We start from the raw sequence: 17,093 nt of genomic DNA on the forward strand, positions 1-17,093 counted from the left end.
TTTCTACTACTTGGGCAGTTTTGCTTAGTGAGCTATTTTGTGATGGTGAACTGCCCTGCCTGTTTGAAACCAGCTGATAAGCTAGTAGTGGATGTAGTGTTTGGTATACATAGAATGGCTTTGTGTCTTCCATCTATTTCGACGGTTTAGGGTCACCGCTTGCTTCTGACACACTTGAACTTGCATGTGGTAGCTATTTTGGGTGTACGTGTGGGGAAGGCGTCCCTAAGGCACTGCCGTGTGTTCCTTTTGACAGAGCTGATGTCCTGTGAAGAGCTGCACTCAATATTACACTTGGTGCTCCAGGCCGGGAACATTATGAATGCCGTAAGTAAAACCCCCCAAAACTAGCAAGTTGTTTTGTCTTATTGTCTCACTCAAGGCTTTACACATTTCTTTCTCTTGCTTTGTCTTCCTTAGGGAGGGTATGCTGGCAATGCGGTCGGATTTAAATTATCTTCTTTGCTCAAATTGGCAGACACCAAAGCAAACAAACCTGGCATGAATCTTTTGCATTTTGTTGCACAGGTAGGTGGAAATGGTTGAGAGAGACAGTGTGTGTGTTTGTGTTTCTGTGTGTGTGCATGTGAGAGAGAGAGAGGGAGAGAGAGAGAGAGAGAGAGAAAGAGAGAGAGAGAGAGAGAGAGAGAGGATCAGAGAATCTCCACTTAGAGGCAGCACAGTTGTCTGCAGGCATGAGATGGCTTCTGAGTCAGGAAAGGGCAAGGTGGGTTCTGTTTGCAGATGCTGTAGTGAAAATTTCTGGTTTGAGCAACTGGAGAAGAGAGGCAGAGAGGCTGGGAAGTCCTGTCTGGACAAAAAGGATTCAAATATCAGAGGTGTGGACTTAGGTTTCATGCTTTAGCCGTGGGGGGAACCGACAGGAAGTTTGCAGAGTGTAATGGTATCACCGGTGGTTTTGGTTGTGGGAACATCAGGGGCAGGAGTGAGGGACTGGGGCAGGGCACCTCTGGGCACCTATCTCTAATTGTTTCCTGAGAGCTGGAGGCAGTAGTTACTGGCTATAGGAATAGAGAGTATTCAATCTTCTGATGTAGGAGGGGCCAGATTTGTGACCAGTGAGAGAAATCATCGTCGTTGTTTTCTCCTTAAAAAATATTTTATTTATTTATTTATTTGAGAGACTGAGAGAGAGAGAGAGAAGCAGGCAGAGAGAAAGAGAATGGGTGCGCCAGGGCCTCCAGCTACTGCAAACAAACTCCACAGGCATGTGCCACCTGGTGCATCTGGCTTACGTGGGTCCTGGGGAATCGAACCTAGGTCCTTTGGCTTTGCAGGCACGTGCCTTAACCACTAAGCCATCTCCTTTTGGGAACTGTTCGTCAGGCTGCGTTCTGCTCTTGTAGGGTGTAGAGACTGACTCCATGCATGCCATCTTTTCTTTGGGATCTGAGAATGGGACCTAGGGCTACACAGACATTCTGTCACTGAGCTACACCACCAACCCTCAGTAACTGGTTGAAAAGTCAAGGTTCGAGGCATTCAAATAAACTGTGATTGTCATCCAGCCCCAAACACTTTCTGGTGGAGCTCTTTCTGACGCATGTGTCCTTTGGCTCCGAGTGCCCTGGTCCCTGCCCGTGCAGGAGGGAAGCTGCCTCTCACTCCTGCCTCCCCTTCAGCCTCCAGATTGCTGAAGAATCCAGACACCTCCTTGGTGTGTGAGCCTCTGATTCAGGTCAGCCCGCAAACTGGTTTAACAGCTGAGGGCATCTCGCTCATCTAAGCGCAAACTTGCAGACATGGGTGGGATTTAGGCAAGAGATGTTGCACTCTCTTGGGAACAATGGGCCCACCAGGCTTCTATCTCATTCCATTGAGTTTCGATGCACATAAGTTGAAATTACATGTTGCGATCATTTGCCTGGGGAGTTTATATATGTCTGGGCCAAGGGGAGTTTTGGGAAGTCTGTATAAGAGTATGAGACTTCATGGCTCAAGGAATTGCTCTGAATGTAGCCAGCTAAAAGAATGGAGCAGGGCTGGAGAGATGGCTTAGCGGTTAAGCGCTTGCCTGTGAAGCCTAAGGACCCCAGTTCAAGGCTCGGTTCCCCAGGTCCCACGTTAGCCAGATGCACAAGGGGGCGCACGTGTCTGGAGTTCGTTTGCAGAGGCTGGAGGCCCTGGCGCGCCCATTCTCTCTCTCTCCCTCTATCTCTCTTTCTCTCTGTGTCTGTTGCTCTCAAATAAATAAATAAAAAATGAACAAAAAAAATATTTAAAAGAATGGAGCAGTGATGTGAAGGCTCCTTTAAGCCCTAAGGAAATAATTTCCTTCCAGCTTCCATACTTACCCAGTGAGAGGAAATTCTGTTTTTGTTACAGGAAGCCCAGAAGCATGACGCTGTCCTCCTGAACTTTTCTGAAAAGTTGCATCACGTGCAGGAGGCTGCGAGGTGAGTGGCGTGGACCCGATGGGCAGCGGGAGACTTAGGCTTCTTGGACTGCCATCCTATGAAGATGGCAGGATGGTGAAAACTCTTGAATTGGAGGTGGAACTTTTAAAAAGTTTTATTGAACTTTCAGGCCTCCTATTCCTTTGCCTGACAGGGATGTGTGTAGGGGGTTTGGGGAAAATTAATCTTAATTTGTTTAACATTTATTTATTAGAGACAGAGAAAGAGAGAGAGAGAGAGAGAGAGAGAGAGAGAGAGGGAATGGGTGTGCCAGGGCCTCCAGCCACTGCAAACGAACTCCATATGCACGTGCCACCTTGTGCATGTGGCTTATGTGGGACCTGGAGAAGCGAACCTGGGTCCTTAGGCTTCACAGGCAAGTGCCTTAACTGCTAAGCCATCTCTCCAGCCCTAATCCCAATTCTTAAATAACAAAACCTATTTTAGTACATTTGAATGAATACCATCCATATAAAAAAAATTAAAGATTCTTGGTTTCAAGTCTGTTCCACGCCCAAAGGATCGAAACAACACAGCTTATTACCTTGGGAGTTGCTTTCTGTCAGTCAGACTTTCAGGGTCATACATCACTGTTTCCTTGTGGAATCTAACATGGTACATTTATTTTCTATTGCGTTAAAAGGGCTTGGCACCGTACCAAGAGCTCTGAAAGGATTTGATTTAATTTAAATTAGTCACTCAGCTTTACTGAGAAAGCATCTACCAGGCTTAAAGCTCTAATTACACCACTCTAATTTGCTTCTAATCCTAATGTAGGTGCATGCTTTAATGTGACTATACTCTGAATGGCACAGACTATTTTGATTCTATTTTTATAATGTATAACTTGCCCCGTGATAAATATTTCAAAGAGGCAGTTCTTCAAGAACAAACAAAAAAGAGAAAGTCTTAAATTGTCCACTCGGCTGATTCCCATGCCATAAACACTTCTGCCCTGGGCTGCTTCCCACTGCTGGCATGGAGTTATGTCACGGGCTGCACAGCGGGTAGAGGGACACTGTAATCACTTCCCAGCATTGGCACGGGCACTGTGGCATGTACCAACTAGCTCAGAAGATGAGCCTTTTTTTTTTTTTTTTGAGATGGGGGGGTTTCATAACGTTGTCCAGGCTGCTCTGGAACCCTGAGGCTAACATACTCTTCCTGCCTCATCCTCCCAAGTAGCCAGGGATCCAGATATGTGCCAATGTGGCCGGCTATATCCTGTCCTGATTATGTGAATGGATGGCTTCAGCTAGTTATGACAACTACAAGCCATCTTCTCGTAAACAAGTGAACCACAGCTCAGAGCCCTGTCATTGGCCAGTGTCTGTTGTTGACATCTCACCACAGATTATATGTCTTTCTGAAAAGATGACTATCAGTGTAGAGGTGTAAACACTTCATAATTTCTGTTGACAGATCACCAGATAATCCCCCAAGAAAAATGAACATCCCATAGGAAAACAAACATATAAAAATATATATGTTATTTATTTATTTGAGAGAGAGAAAGAGGCAGGGAGAGAGAGAGAGAGAAAGGGAGAGGGAGAGAATGGGCACACCAGGGCCTCTGGCCACTGCCAATGAACTCCAGATGTATGCGCCCCCTCCCCTTGGGCATCTTGCTTATGTGGGGCCTGGAGAGTTGAACCAGGATCCTTTGGCTTTGCAGGCAAACTCCTTAACCACTAAGCCATCTCTCCAGCCAAATTTTTGTTTTGAATTATGAAAAGAAATTTGTGTGGAAATATTTGTACTCAGACTGCTAGAAATATTACTAAGATCTATATAAGGGAAAAAAAAACTGCCATCACATTTTTTGAATTTTTATTTATTTGAGAAAGAGGGAGAGAGAGAGAGATGGCATGCCAGGGCCTTTATCTACTACAAATGAACTTCAGACACATGTGCCACTTTGTGCATCTGTCTTATGTGGGTTCTAGGAGTTGAACCTGGGACCTTAGCCTCGTAGACGAGTGCCTTAACCGCTAAGCCATCTCTCCAGCCTATGCCATTACATCTTTGTGCTGGCATTTCTGGATTTCTGGTCAGCATTGGATATGTTTGGCTGAATATTATTGTCTCTTTTGTTTGTTTGTTTGTTTCTTTTTTGTTTTTCGAGGTAGGGTTTCACTCTATTCCAGGCTGACCTGGAATTCACTATGTACTCTCAGGGTGGCCTCAAACTCGTGGCCTCAAACTCATGGCAATCCTTCTACTTCTGCCTTCCGAGTGCTGGGATTAAAGGTGTATGCTAGAGGCTCTGGTGTGCACCCATTCTTTCCCTCTCGAATAATAAATAAATTAAAAATATTTTTAAAAAGAAAGCAAGCATGTGAGAACTTATGCTATTCAAGGCAAGGCACATGTAATCGCAGTGGCTCACCCCTCTGTTCTGGAGTTGGCCAAAACTGGGTTTTGTTTGGCATGTCCACATAACACACGGCATCCTGGTGTCAGCTGCCCACTCTCCCCGTCCTTCTGCAGATTGTCTCTGGATAACACCGACGCGGAGCTACACTCGCTGGTGGTCAGGACGAGGTCGCTGCAGGAGAGCATCCAGCGGGACGGAGAGCTGTCTCAGCAGATGGAAGACTTCCTTCAGGTCAGTCCTTCTCGTCCGCAGCCTCGGCAGGCCTGTCTGCCAACCAGGGCAAGGGTGTGGTACAGGCAGGTGTTCTGCTGCCCTTTCAGGGTAGAGTGTGGCAAATACAGTTTACCCAAGGGACTGAGTGAGGGGCAGGGCTTCCATTCACCACTGCTGCCTTGGCATGATCATACCCTTCTGCAGCAGCTCGGGACATGGTTCCCCAGGCTCTGCCTGGCAACTCTGCAGCCATCACACTTTTGGACAACAGAAGAGAGCTCTGCACAATCAGAGCTAAGCCTCCTACACTTGGTTCTGGGGGAAAATACTGGCTGAGTCTGGGCATGATGTCTACCCAGGGCAGCAGAGCACACATGGTCCAGGTGCCCATTAACACATGAATGCAGCTCTGTCCACAGGGTGTGTCAGGAGCTGCTCCAAATAACATCAACAACAACAACAAAAAAAAAAAAAACCAGTAGAGTGGACGTGTTTGTGACAGCTCGCTGTGACTCACTAATCACACAGTCTGACATACTTCTCTTCCTTATTTAAAAACATAAGTCTTCTGCTTCTGTTCTTCTGTGAGTTGCTGTCGGTGAGAGCCCTGTGGATCTATCTACAGCCTTGTGTAGCAAGGCTGCCCATGGCACTGGGCAAGGAGGGTTGATCCTAAGACTGGGCCCACCAAGGCCTCTTGCTCATTAGTTGGGTTACCTGAAAATAGTCTGAACCTCAGCTCCCACTGGTAAACCCTTGGATTTGATCTTCATTTCATTGTTTAACACGTATATCGTATTTGCTTTCAGGTATATCCAAACACTTAACTTTTTACCTTTCAAGTGTACTCTTTACTGGGGAGGGGGAATGGAACTCCTGGCTTTGTACACGCTAAGCGAGTGAGTGCTCTGCGTGTGAGCTGCAATATGCAGTCCCCCTCAGCGTATAACCATATGAATGCTATGTTCATCACCCTTGCCACAGAAACACCAAGTGGTAGTGAGCAGTCAGGTATACAACACACATTCAGAAATCCAACTGGAACTGTCACATGTCAGGGCTGAGATGCTGGCTCCCAAGTTCTTCTTTTTAAGTATTAATACCTTATGCTAAATTTTGGTGGTGGATGGAATGCTGGGGAGCGAGCCTAGGGCTGTGCGTGATAAGCATAATGCCTGCAGCTGCCACCCTATACTCGTTCTTAATACAGATGGCTTAGGGTGAAGAGCGACTCTGCCGCCGCCTCCCCTCGAGACTGCTTTTCACAGGCAACCTGTTTTGTTTTTGTTTGTTTGTTTTAGCTTTTTAAATGTTTTTCTTGGTTGGGTTTGTTTTTTATGCTGGCAGTTCCGGGGAGGGAACCCAGGATGGCAGTGCTGGGCCACTAAGATCTAAGCTCCTGGGAGCCCTTCCTATCCCAATAAAACGTGCCTCACAGCTAGGCAGTTTTCATTCTGAAATTCAACTTCTTAAATACTGGGCCGAAGTTCCTGAAAGTGAGTTAAGATCAGGCCACAGGCTTCTGGGCACTAGTCTGAAAATACAGTAAGCACACAGCTTTTTGTTGTTGTTTGTTTATTTTTATTTATTTATTTGAGAGTGACAGAGAGAGAGAGAGAGAGAGAGAGAGAATGGGCACCCCAAGGCCTCCAGCCACTGCAAACAAACTCCAGACGTGTGCGCCCCCTTAGCACACAGCTTTTTAAGGCTCACTGGACTTTTTTGTTGGGTTGGTTGAGTTTTTTGCTTATTTGTTTATTTTCTTATTTGTTTCTGTACTGGGACTGGAATCCAGGTTCTCCATGTGCTGGATAAGTGTTTCTACTGAGCTGCAGTCCTGTCCCTAAATCAACATTTCTGAACAGAAAGTCATCAGGAACACTTTTTTTGTCCTCTCTCTTTTTTAATAGCTCTGTTTCAGCACTTGAACCATTTGGGCGAGACGCAGTGGGGCTTGGGCCTCCAACAGGCACGGTAGTGATGAAATTCGAGGTTGATACTGTGACAGCTAATCTCGTCGTTCTTTGCCAGGGAGCCGTTGTTCTGTCTGTGCCGTGGAGCTCCTGCGTGGAACTTGACCGCGGTTGTTTTTCAGGCCCGCATTCAGAGTGTTTCATTGTCCGCGGTGGTAAGGGCAGCCTTGGCTCAGTTAGACGTTTCCTTCCTGGTACTTCCTTCCATGCCAATCGAGTCTGCAGGGCAGGCCTTGAAGGTGGCCCAGCGCTGCCATGCAGATCCTTGTCAGGGGCCCGTTTCTCCACAGTTGACCTGTTCTTGGCTGGGATCCATCTTTTGCCCTGCAGATGAAATGACAGGCAAAGATGTATCTCTCTGCGAATACCCTTTTCTCCATAAAGAAAAATGCAGCTGGAAGACTCTCTCTGCCTTGGGCTACTGACTCAGAGGGTAACTCTCTCTGGTATTCACTTTCCTGAATGGTTTTGGTTTCTTACTACCTCTAGAATGCATTTGGCTTAAGCAAAGGCCCTTTATGCGGCAAAGTGGTTGGACTGGGTGGGAACTGGAGAGTCAGAAAGGAATTTCTCTTTAGGTCCTACAGCTGGCTAAGCATGCACAGGCTGCAATTCCCCTTCTCGAAGGTGGGCAACCTGTAACGTTCCTACACTGTAAACCCAGCCCCCACACTCCAAAAGAACTCGTTCATACGTAAGCCTCTGGGTGTCCTATAGCCAGGCTGGCCTCAAACTTGATATGGACTTAGTTGAGGATGACCTTGAGCTTCTGGTCCTCCCACTTCTACCTCCCAACTTCTGGGATCACAGCTATGTTCCACCACACCCGGCTTATGTGGTGCTGGGAATGCTAGGCAAACCCTGTACGAACTAAAGTATATCCCTGACCCCTGTAAGTCTGACTCAGTGCACATACATGCGATTTCATGAAGTAGCATTGCTTCCTAGGGTCCTTCTTTAGATAAGCCCTTTTCCTCCAGTAAATACCACAGGACATATTGAGTCTCCCGGGAGGCTAATGGGAGCCCATCCTCCTTCTCACCATGTTGCCTTCTCATTTCAGACCACAGAGGTCACTGCCCTGCATCAAAAAGCTTTTCCGGGGATGGAGAGAAGGCTTAGCCTATAAAGCCAAAGGATCCAGATTCCATTCCCCAGCGCCCACATAAAGCCAGATGCACAAAGTGATGCATGCTTCTGCAGCTTGCAGTGGCTAGAGGACATGGCATGCCCATTCTCTCTATCTGCCTCCCTTTCTAATAAATAGATAAATACTGAATTGAAAAAAAATCTCCTCCTATGCTGGAGGGATAGCTCCATGGTTAAAGGCAGTTGTTTGCAATGGCACCGGTTTGATTCCGCAGTACCCACGTAAGCCAGATGCACAAAGTGGCACATACGTCTGGAGTTTGTTCATAGTGGCAAGACACCTCAGCAAGCCCACACTCTCTCTCTCTGACTTTATATCTGTCTTCCTCTCTCTGTCAAATAAATAAATAGCTAAATACTTTTTAAAATAAAAAGGATTTCCTGAGATCTTTAGGTGCCATAGTTTCAATCCGAGATCCCTTGGGAACTTAGGACAGGAAAGCTTCTCCATCTCTAGTATTTGGAAAGTCGTGTTTCCCAGAGGAACTAGGGCAGATCCTGCGATACAGTGGGAATTGGAATGAGACCCATCCGAGTTTCCTGGGGTGTTCTGATACACCTCAAACCTACTGACTGCATGTGAGGTACAAAGATGGAATGTTGACATAGCTTCCCAGCATCCCAGGCTTCACCCTGCAGGGTGATAGTGACCCTGCAGGATTTAGGATTAAATGTAGATTCCCTCTCTACAGAGCAACACATGCAGCTGGTCAGGACAAGCTAGCTTCAGGGATCCTATGGTAAACCTTTGGCCAGTAGACTGCTTTAAGATATGCAAAAGAAATACACTGGGAGATTTTATTTATTTTAAACAAACATTTTTATTTATTTGTTAGGTAAAGAGAAAGAAAAAATGGGCATGCCAGGGGCTCTTTCTTGCCATTGAAAACTAACTCCAGACACATGCACCACTTGGTGCATCTGGTTTGATGTAGGTACTGGGGAATTGAACCTGGGCCGAGAGGCTTAGCAAACAAGGGCCTTTAACCACTGGGCCACCTCTCCAGCCCAGGAGATTTTCTTGAGGAGACCAACTGTGTACCTGATGACTTTTCTAGAGGTGGTTTCATTAGTGTCACCCTATAGGGTAAAGCTCTTTATTTATTATTTACAGTTTTTAAAAAATATTTTATTTATTTATTTGCAAGGAGAGAGAGGAGGAAAATGGTACCAGGGCCTCCAGCCACTGCAAGAGAACTCCAGACATATGTGCCACTTTGTGCATCTGGCTTTATGTGGGTGCTGGGGAGTTGAACCCAGGTCATTAAGAGGCAGAGTTTTGATATGTAGCTCAGGATGGCTTTGTACATTGAACCCTTGCGCTTTTATTTCCTAAGGGCTGGGATTACAGGTGTGTGCCACCAGCTTGCTTGGTGGCTTTTCTGCGACTCCGTCACCCAGGCTTTCCTGGGGTTTACTTTGGACTGGCTCGTTTTCATTTTGGCTCTGAGTACAACAGTCTTGCAGTAAACCTGCCTTTCCCAGAGACCTGAAATCGAACTGTGGCAGCTAGTGCCATCTTCCCCGGGCTCCAGGCGGGATGCTGTGCCTCCTCGGCTGACCTGATTCACCAGATATGTCCCTGTTTGTTCTTCCACAGTTTGCCATGGAAAAGCTGATGGAACTGGAGGTCTGGGAGCGGGAGCTCCAGGGTGAGGCCCACGCCCTTATAGATTTTTTCTGCGAAGACAAAGAGACTATGAAATTAGATGAATGCTTCCAAATCTTCAGGGACTTCTGCATCAGGTTCAACAAAGCAGTCAAGGTATGGCTGGTGGCATTACCCTGCTCCTAGGCTTATTGGGAGTTTTAATTTTTCTCTTTGCCCATGACAGAAGGATGGGCTAGTGGCTCCATGGATTCAGGAGCATCTGGCCATGTGATACGCCAGGCCCTTGGTGGGGATGACCAGGAAGTAGCTTCTCTTATCCAATGGGAGTGTGACACTTGGAAGCCACTGGCCTTCACCGAAAAGCATTTTGCTAGACTTGGGTTATGGCGGAATCATAGTAATTAGAAATTTACTAATTTGAAGTGTTTTACTCAGAGCCTTCCCGGCAGGGAGTGTCTGCTTCCAGGTGTCCCTAGAAGAAAGGTCTTCCCCTTCATCCTTTCCCATCACCATGGTGTCAGCACCCTGGGGACTCTTGCCCTTGGCCAGCTTGGCTTTGAACTTCTCCCACATAGAGAGAGGGAGCCTGCTACTGTACCCAGCACAGCAGCCATGCCTTTTGCCCTTTGTGGTGATCTCTGAATTGAATTAAGAAGCCAAAAAACCTTTGTCTGTCATTGGAAGACAAAACAGCAGCTCACATCCATCCCTTCATTTCAGGGGGTGATGGGAAACCAGAGTCTCTTGAGTCATTTCTTGCCCTATAATATTTTATTTTAGTGTTTACTATTTTAGTTGGCGTGGTATTGAGCCCGGATCCTTGAATTCTTACAGATTTATCCATAGATGTATTTCTTGGAGGAATTCTAGTCACATTTCTCCCAAGCCCAAAATTTGTCTTCCTTACATTTCTCTATCCAGCTAAGAGAAGGAGGCGGAGCCTGTTGTGACATGGATACATCTTTGTTCATATTGTGAGCTCAGCTAGGGGAGGCTGTGGGGGGAGAGGGTGGCAGAGACCACACTGGCTCTTTCTGAGGCTGTCACTGTCCACCTGGATGCTATAGGCCTGTGAGGCCACCTCTCAGCCCAGTTGTCATGACAGCCAGGATCCAGACTACCCCCACCATGGGTAGTCTTAAAAGGACAAAGCCTAAGGGGCTTGAAGACCCCTGGAAGCCTCCAGCCAGAGCTGTATGAGGAGCCAAGAGGCCCCAGCCAGAGCCTGTCAGAAACTTGGAAAGGAAAGTCCACTGGCGGAGGAAATGGATTTTCAAATAAAAGCTGCTAACAATAACAGATTTGTGAGGTCCATGTAACTACATGATTACACAGGTCTCACGACCAAAAAGAGACCCATGAATTATGACAAAAATGAAGTGATCCTTTCATATGCGCAGTTCTACATCTGAAGATTTAGTCAACCACAAGTTGAAAGTAGTTTTTTTTTTTTTTTTTTTTTTTTTTAAAACAAATCACGGAATGGGGATATTCAAGGTATCAGGTTAGGACTCAAAAGATTTAGCCATGCAGTGGTCAACTGAGAGATGAAATACAGATCTTTGATAATCCAATGAATGCAAGGGGATAAAATCATACTTGTGCTGAACATAGACTATTTTTCCTTGTCATTATTTCCTAAACAGTACATACCTAGCATTTACACATTGCATTCCATTATTGTGTAAGTAATATAAGGATTACGTAAGGCAAGGATATGCATAGGCTATTATGCAAATACTGTGGCATTTTATATAAGGAACTTGAGCATCCTCAAATTTTTACAGTCCAAGGCGGGGGAGGTGGTGTGTGGGACCAGAAACAAACCCCTGCATATCCTGAGGGTGTTGGTGATCTTTGGGGTTCTGTACTGGGTAGGGCTAAGTGATGGCAGCAGTAGAAGGGTGAGGATTGTAAAGTACAATTGCTCTCCTTCTCTGGCTGTCCCAATGGGCCAGAGCAGGAAGCCTTCTCCTGTGCTACAGGGTGAAGCTGGCCGGGCCACCAGGACATTTGTGATGTTTATTTTTTAATATTTAATTTGTATTTATTTATTTGAGACGGGGAGGGAAGGAGGGAGGGAAGCAAGAGGCAGATAGAACTCCAGATGCGTGCACCACCTTGTGCATCTGGCTTACATGGGTCCTGCGGAATCGAACCTGGGTCCCTTGGCTTTACAGGCAGGCGCCTTAACCGCGAAGCCATCTCTCCAGCCGTGTTTACTTTTGACCAGGAAGCAGTCAGAGAACGCAACTAAAGACACCTCTTATTTAATAGCTTGGACATACATTAATGTCCCCAAATTATTATTAGCTAGTCTGTGCTGCATAGGAGTGTGTGTAGGAACTTGTACAGGTGTGTATGGATATGCCTATGCAACACAGAGGTACGGTTTGGGCACTCTTGGCATCTGTAGATGTTACCTCTGTGCCACGGCTCATGTAGCTTTCTTTGGAGTTGACATTGCTTGTAAATGTGGAATCATAGCCCACCCTGGAAGCTGGAAATTGGACGGAGGGGGAAACAGATGGGAACCACAGACAGATTGTTGGAGCCAAGCCTCGTGGGCCTCTTGGTCAGGTCCCCGAGTTGCTTTGGGAGCCCTCCTCACCCTACACACATGCAGATGTGCAGAGGCATACACAGTCTTGTCTGTGTGGAATAGGGCCCTGGGCTGTCCGCAGAGGCATCTGTCATTAGCCTGCACATTAGGTGGCCCTAGCATTGCACGTGGGCCCCGCCGTGTCTCACGCTGGCTTCTCTCCACCCTCCATTAGGACAACCAGGACCGGCAGGTGCAGGAGCTGAGGCAGCTGCAGAGGCTGAAGGAGTTGGAACAGAAGAGGCGTTCCTGGGCGGCGGGGGAGCTTGGGGCCTTTGGCAGGAGCAGCAGTGAGAATGACGTGGAGCTGCTCTCTCAGAAGGGCACCGAGGAGCTGCCATCTTTTTTGCACCCCAGGCCCATCAGCCCCTCCAACCGGCCCCCCAACACCCGTCGCTCACGCCTCTCCCTGGGCATGTCTGCCGACCGAGAGCTGCTGACTTTCCTGGAGAGCGCCACTGGCAGCCCCGAGGACCCCGAAAAGTTCAACAGCTTGCCCCGGCAGGCCAGGCACACCATCGCCTGGGTGGCGCCCAGAGAACATCGCAGCCATGACCCTAACTTTGCGCACGCACCTCAGGCTTTGGAGAGCCAGGTGGCAGCGCCCCACCCTGCTGGCCAGAACCAGCTTCCGGTGCCCCAGCAGGAAGAACCCGTGTCAGTTTCCCCCCGGACCAGGCGTGACGGAGTGAGGGTCCTCCGCAAGAGGAACAGTGAACCTGTTGGCTTGGGTCCCTCCTGGACCCGTCCACTGTCCCCGCTGGCCTTGGGCATTAAGGAGCACGAACTGGTGTCAGGGCTGGCCCAGTTTGACCTTCAGAGTTCCAAGTGCCCTCCAGAGACATCCCACGTGGCCCTAAGTGACCTCAGCCGCAAGGAGCTAGAGTCTCCAGGTGATGGGGACACGCTGTCCCTCGGTGTAGCAAGTGACAGCCGGACGCCCACAGCCTCCCAGGAGGCACCAGTAAGCGCAGCGTTGGAGGATGACAGCGTCGCCCCCGAGGAGCCCAGCGGCGGGGCGCTGGTGTCTGCGGGTGGCAGCGACCCCGAGGATAGCGATCATGGGCCTACGCTGAATGTGTCGGACGCTACCGACTGCTCCCTGACCCTGGACTGCTCGGAGGACACCGACTCCAGGACTGGGGGCGCGCAGCCTGAGGAAGAGAGCCCGGGGGACGGCTCCGTGTCCCCCGGAGCTGGAGACACGGGCAGCAGCGAGGTGTCCTCCAACCCTGCGCCCAGTCCCCCTGGGGAGGCGCCTCACTCCGTCTCCGGGAAGGGTGACCCCGGCTGCTGCGAGGGCGCACTACCCAGAGACAGACCCAGCAAAGGGAGAGATGCCCCGGGGCCCAAGAGAAACTCCCTCAAAGAGTCCTCTCCGGGGTCCGCGAAGCCCGGGAGCGCTCGCCGCAGCCAGGGCCCAGCATCCAAGCCCGTCCGCACCTTGACCTCCTCGGAAAACGAGAGCATGCGCAAGGTGGTGCCCATCTCCAAGGCCAGCAGGGGCGCGGGGGGCTGGAAGCGGCCGGAGCCATCCGTTAGAGGGGCGCCCCGGGAAGCCCCCGGTGGCCCAGACCCGCTACTGGCACGCAGGAGCTCCGTGCGGGGCACCTCGGACACGTCGCCCAAGAGGCAGCCCTTGGGAGCCGGGCCGGTGGCCGAGGAACCAAGGGTGCCCAGGGGCGGCGCGAAGCTGGGGAGGGAGCCCACGCCGGGCCACAGGGTCTCGCTCAAGAAGCCCAGTGCCAAGCCCCTGCGGAACATGCCCAGACAGAAGGCCGAGGAGATCAAGGCCTGCCACCCGGACCCCCAGGACCCCGAGAGCCTGCCGGAAGAGCTCAAGGCCCCAGCAGCCCCCAGCGTCCCTCGGGTCCCGCCCCCGATCCCGAGCTTTGCCCGGAACACGGTGGCCTCTTCATCTCGGTGCCTGCGAACGGATTCTCCTCAGGTCACTAAAGCCCCTGGCATCACGAGGACAGTCTCCCAGCGACAACTGAGGGTCAAGGGTGGTCCTGAGGATGTTGCCTCCAAGGACGGTGGTACCCTGAAGCGGGCCAGTAGTGCCCGGTCCCCCAAGAAGGGTCCAGAATCGGCAGAGGGTCCCAGTGCCAACGTAGAGACTTTGGCGAAGGGCAGAGGGTCAGCAGAAAGGGCCTCCCTCCGACTGAAGGACTCGGGACGGGCCACACTGGGGAGAATCCTCCATCCATTGAGGAAGTGATGAAGCCCATTTCTGCCTTCTGGGACTCACATGGGGAGGACGGACTGGGTGAGGATGCAAGAGGTCAACCTCAGGGTCTTGTTACACATCAAGCAATCCATTGCAAATCGTAGCGTCACTAAAGGTACAAGCTGGAGGCCTGGGGCCTGCAGCTCTTTGTGTGAACTCCTGCTGCAAGATGAATCTGGAAGCTTCTATTCACACTTGTGCCGCCACCAGGGACCCTAACCCTGGCTCCTGCCCCCTGAGACAAAGGTCCTGTGATAAATTGGACATTAACATGCCATTCTTAGGTAACAAGTGAAAAAAAAAAAAAACAACTTTTTTTTCTGGCCAGTTTTTATATAGATCAAAGACATATTTTTTAATATAAAAATAAAATATTTTAGGTGGTTCTTTTTGTAGAGTGAAATGCATCCCAGGGAGAAAAAAATATATATATATATATATATATCTTTAATATGAAGACATCTGTACCTTCCTGTGTTCCTTAGCTTCAAGGTTTTGCTGGCCCATACAACATCCCAAGCCACCCACTGGCTGCTCACAAGCCCTTGGGTGCTGCAGATTGCAACTGTCTGCTGAGGACTTTTGGGCTCTGCTCATTCCTCATGTGACTCTGGGTCAGGGCTTCAAGTGAACAGGAGGGATGTCAGAGTAAGGTGGACAGAATTCAGCTGTTTCTGTGTTCTTGAGGCCCCCGAAAGGACGTCAGTCGGGTAGGTTGATTCCCTGGCAAGGCTTGCTGTCCCAGTGAGGGCGCTGTATTTTAGGGGGCACTGTATTTTAGAGGGCACATGTCAGCCAAGCAGTCAGCTCTCCTTTCCCAGTTGTGTGCCTGTTATAAAGGCAAGACACACGGCCACTCCTACATGTGTTCTCTGTGGTCGAAAGGGAAAACCAGACTTCGATCTCCCAGGCTTCCTCCCCTCTGGCTGTCCACTGTAGCCCTCCTTTTCAGATGTCACCTGGAGCTGAGTGCCATTTGTTTTTGACTCTCTATGTATTCCAGGTTGACCTCTATCTGTGGTCCTCCTGCCTCAGCCTCTTGAGTGCTGGGATGACAGGTGAGTGCCACCACACCCAGCTTCCGTCAGACTTCTAAACGTTTACTTCTCTTCCTTGGCACAGTGCTTTTTAATTAAAAAAAAAAAAAATCAAGGTCAGTTGCTTTGTTTTAAGCAGATGACAAACTAAAAAAAAAAAACCTGATTTCAGGGAAAAAAAAATTATCAGAAAAATTTGAGAGAAACATCAGATTTCATTCAAAAGACTAGTTGTTACCCAATGCTCATTTGACTGCTTCTCTCTGGGACCAGGGAAATGGAGGAATTCTGAAAATCTTTTTTTTTTTTTTAAAGGCCCTCGGCTCACTTTGGCTCCCTTGTTAGTGAAGCTGTACTTTAGGCTGAGCAGACCTCGGCAGATGCGTATAGGATGCATCGGTGGTGGATCATGTTACAGCTCCCTGCTGCAGAGTTGCTGCCTTGTGTTCTTTAGCCACAAGCCCTGAGAAAGTCAGCTTCGGTAGGGAAACGGGAGGATGGAAGAAGTTACAGCCCTGACCTCTTGTGAAAACACCTTGAGCAGGTGTGTGCCTGGGCTGCTCAAGGTGTGTCCTGTGCAGTTTTTCACCATCTCCAAAAGACGGTAAATGAAACCATCCCAAACTCAGGGCCCATGGGAACTGGATGAAAGAGGTCTTGAACTCATGGGTAAGGGAAGAGCAGAGGCCCTTGGGGAGTCCCCGGGGGGCCCAGTTCTTTCTGTGTTCCCATGCTCCGTGGCCTTGCTAAGTCATTGCCTGCCTGTAAGCATCTGTCTTCCAGTCCACAGCAGGGACGTAGTCTCTATGATGGTCTCTAAGGGTCCGGGTCCATCTCCCCTGGATCATCTTCTCAGTCCCTCCCCACAGCAGGGGCCAAAGCTTAAAAGGCTGCTCAGGAGAAATTTTGGTGCTGTCAGATCGACTTGGCTGGGTGACCTGAAAAGGGGTGGCGTCCCCAGCCCCGCGCATCTGTGTGAGCAGGTGGTCACTCTGCTATTACCTTTTATTGGTAGTAAGTTTGGAAAAAATAATGTATGCAATGGAGAAATGTAAATATATGTTTCTACATAAATTTGTTGAAGATGAGCTGAATGTATTTAAAGGTCCATTTATATGTGCTTTGATGGAACAGGTAGGTTAATAAAGTTCCTGATCACAGGACTTGCGTTTCCCCTTTGTTTTCTTTCTACACATATGTTTGCCCAGTCCTGCCCTGTGGATGTTTCATGTCCTGTCCAGAGAGAAGACGAGGTGCAGGAAGCAAGGGAGGGCTGGCACGTGGCAGTCTCGTCCTCCGTTAAGATTGAAAATGAGACCTTTAAGAGAGTGTTTCCTTGGCATCAACTGCAGGGAATCTGTGTGTAATTGACGACTTGAGGGACAGGCTCTGCCGCAGACCCGCGGGGTACGCCCTGCCCCTCTCAGTCCATGCAGGGCCAGGCTCCGTGTGATCTCCAGGGGCCCAGCAAGCCTGGCTCTGG

At 49.2% G+C, this 17,093-nt stretch overlaps 1 protein-coding gene across 2 annotated transcripts in view; it reads left to right on the top strand.

Moving 5' to 3' along the window:
• Nucleotides 1-16,773, top strand: part of Fhdc1 (FH2 domain containing 1) — a 51,289-nt gene extending 34,516 nt beyond the window's left edge. For both annotated transcript variants that reach the window (XM_045131574.1, XM_004655871.2), the window contains exons 7-12: nt 257-327; nt 421-528; nt 2,347-2,417; nt 4,908-5,025; nt 9,730-9,894; nt 12,519-16,773. In XM_045131574.1, the coding sequence (XP_044987509.1) occupies nt 257-327; nt 421-528; nt 2,347-2,417; nt 4,908-5,025; nt 9,730-9,894; nt 12,519-14,564 (2,579 nt within the window). In that variant the 3' untranslated portion in view covers nt 14,565-16,773. The remainder of the gene's footprint in view (nt 1-256; nt 328-420; nt 529-2,346; nt 2,418-4,907; nt 5,026-9,729; nt 9,895-12,518) is intronic.
• Nucleotides 16,774-17,093: the final 320 nt, after the last annotated feature.

This window comes from Jaculus jaculus, chromosome 12 (assembly GCF_020740685.1).
Source record: "Jaculus jaculus isolate mJacJac1 chromosome 12, mJacJac1.mat.Y.cur, whole genome shotgun sequence".
In the NCBI taxonomy this organism is placed as follows: domain Eukaryota; kingdom Metazoa; phylum Chordata; class Mammalia; order Rodentia; family Dipodidae; genus Jaculus; species Jaculus jaculus.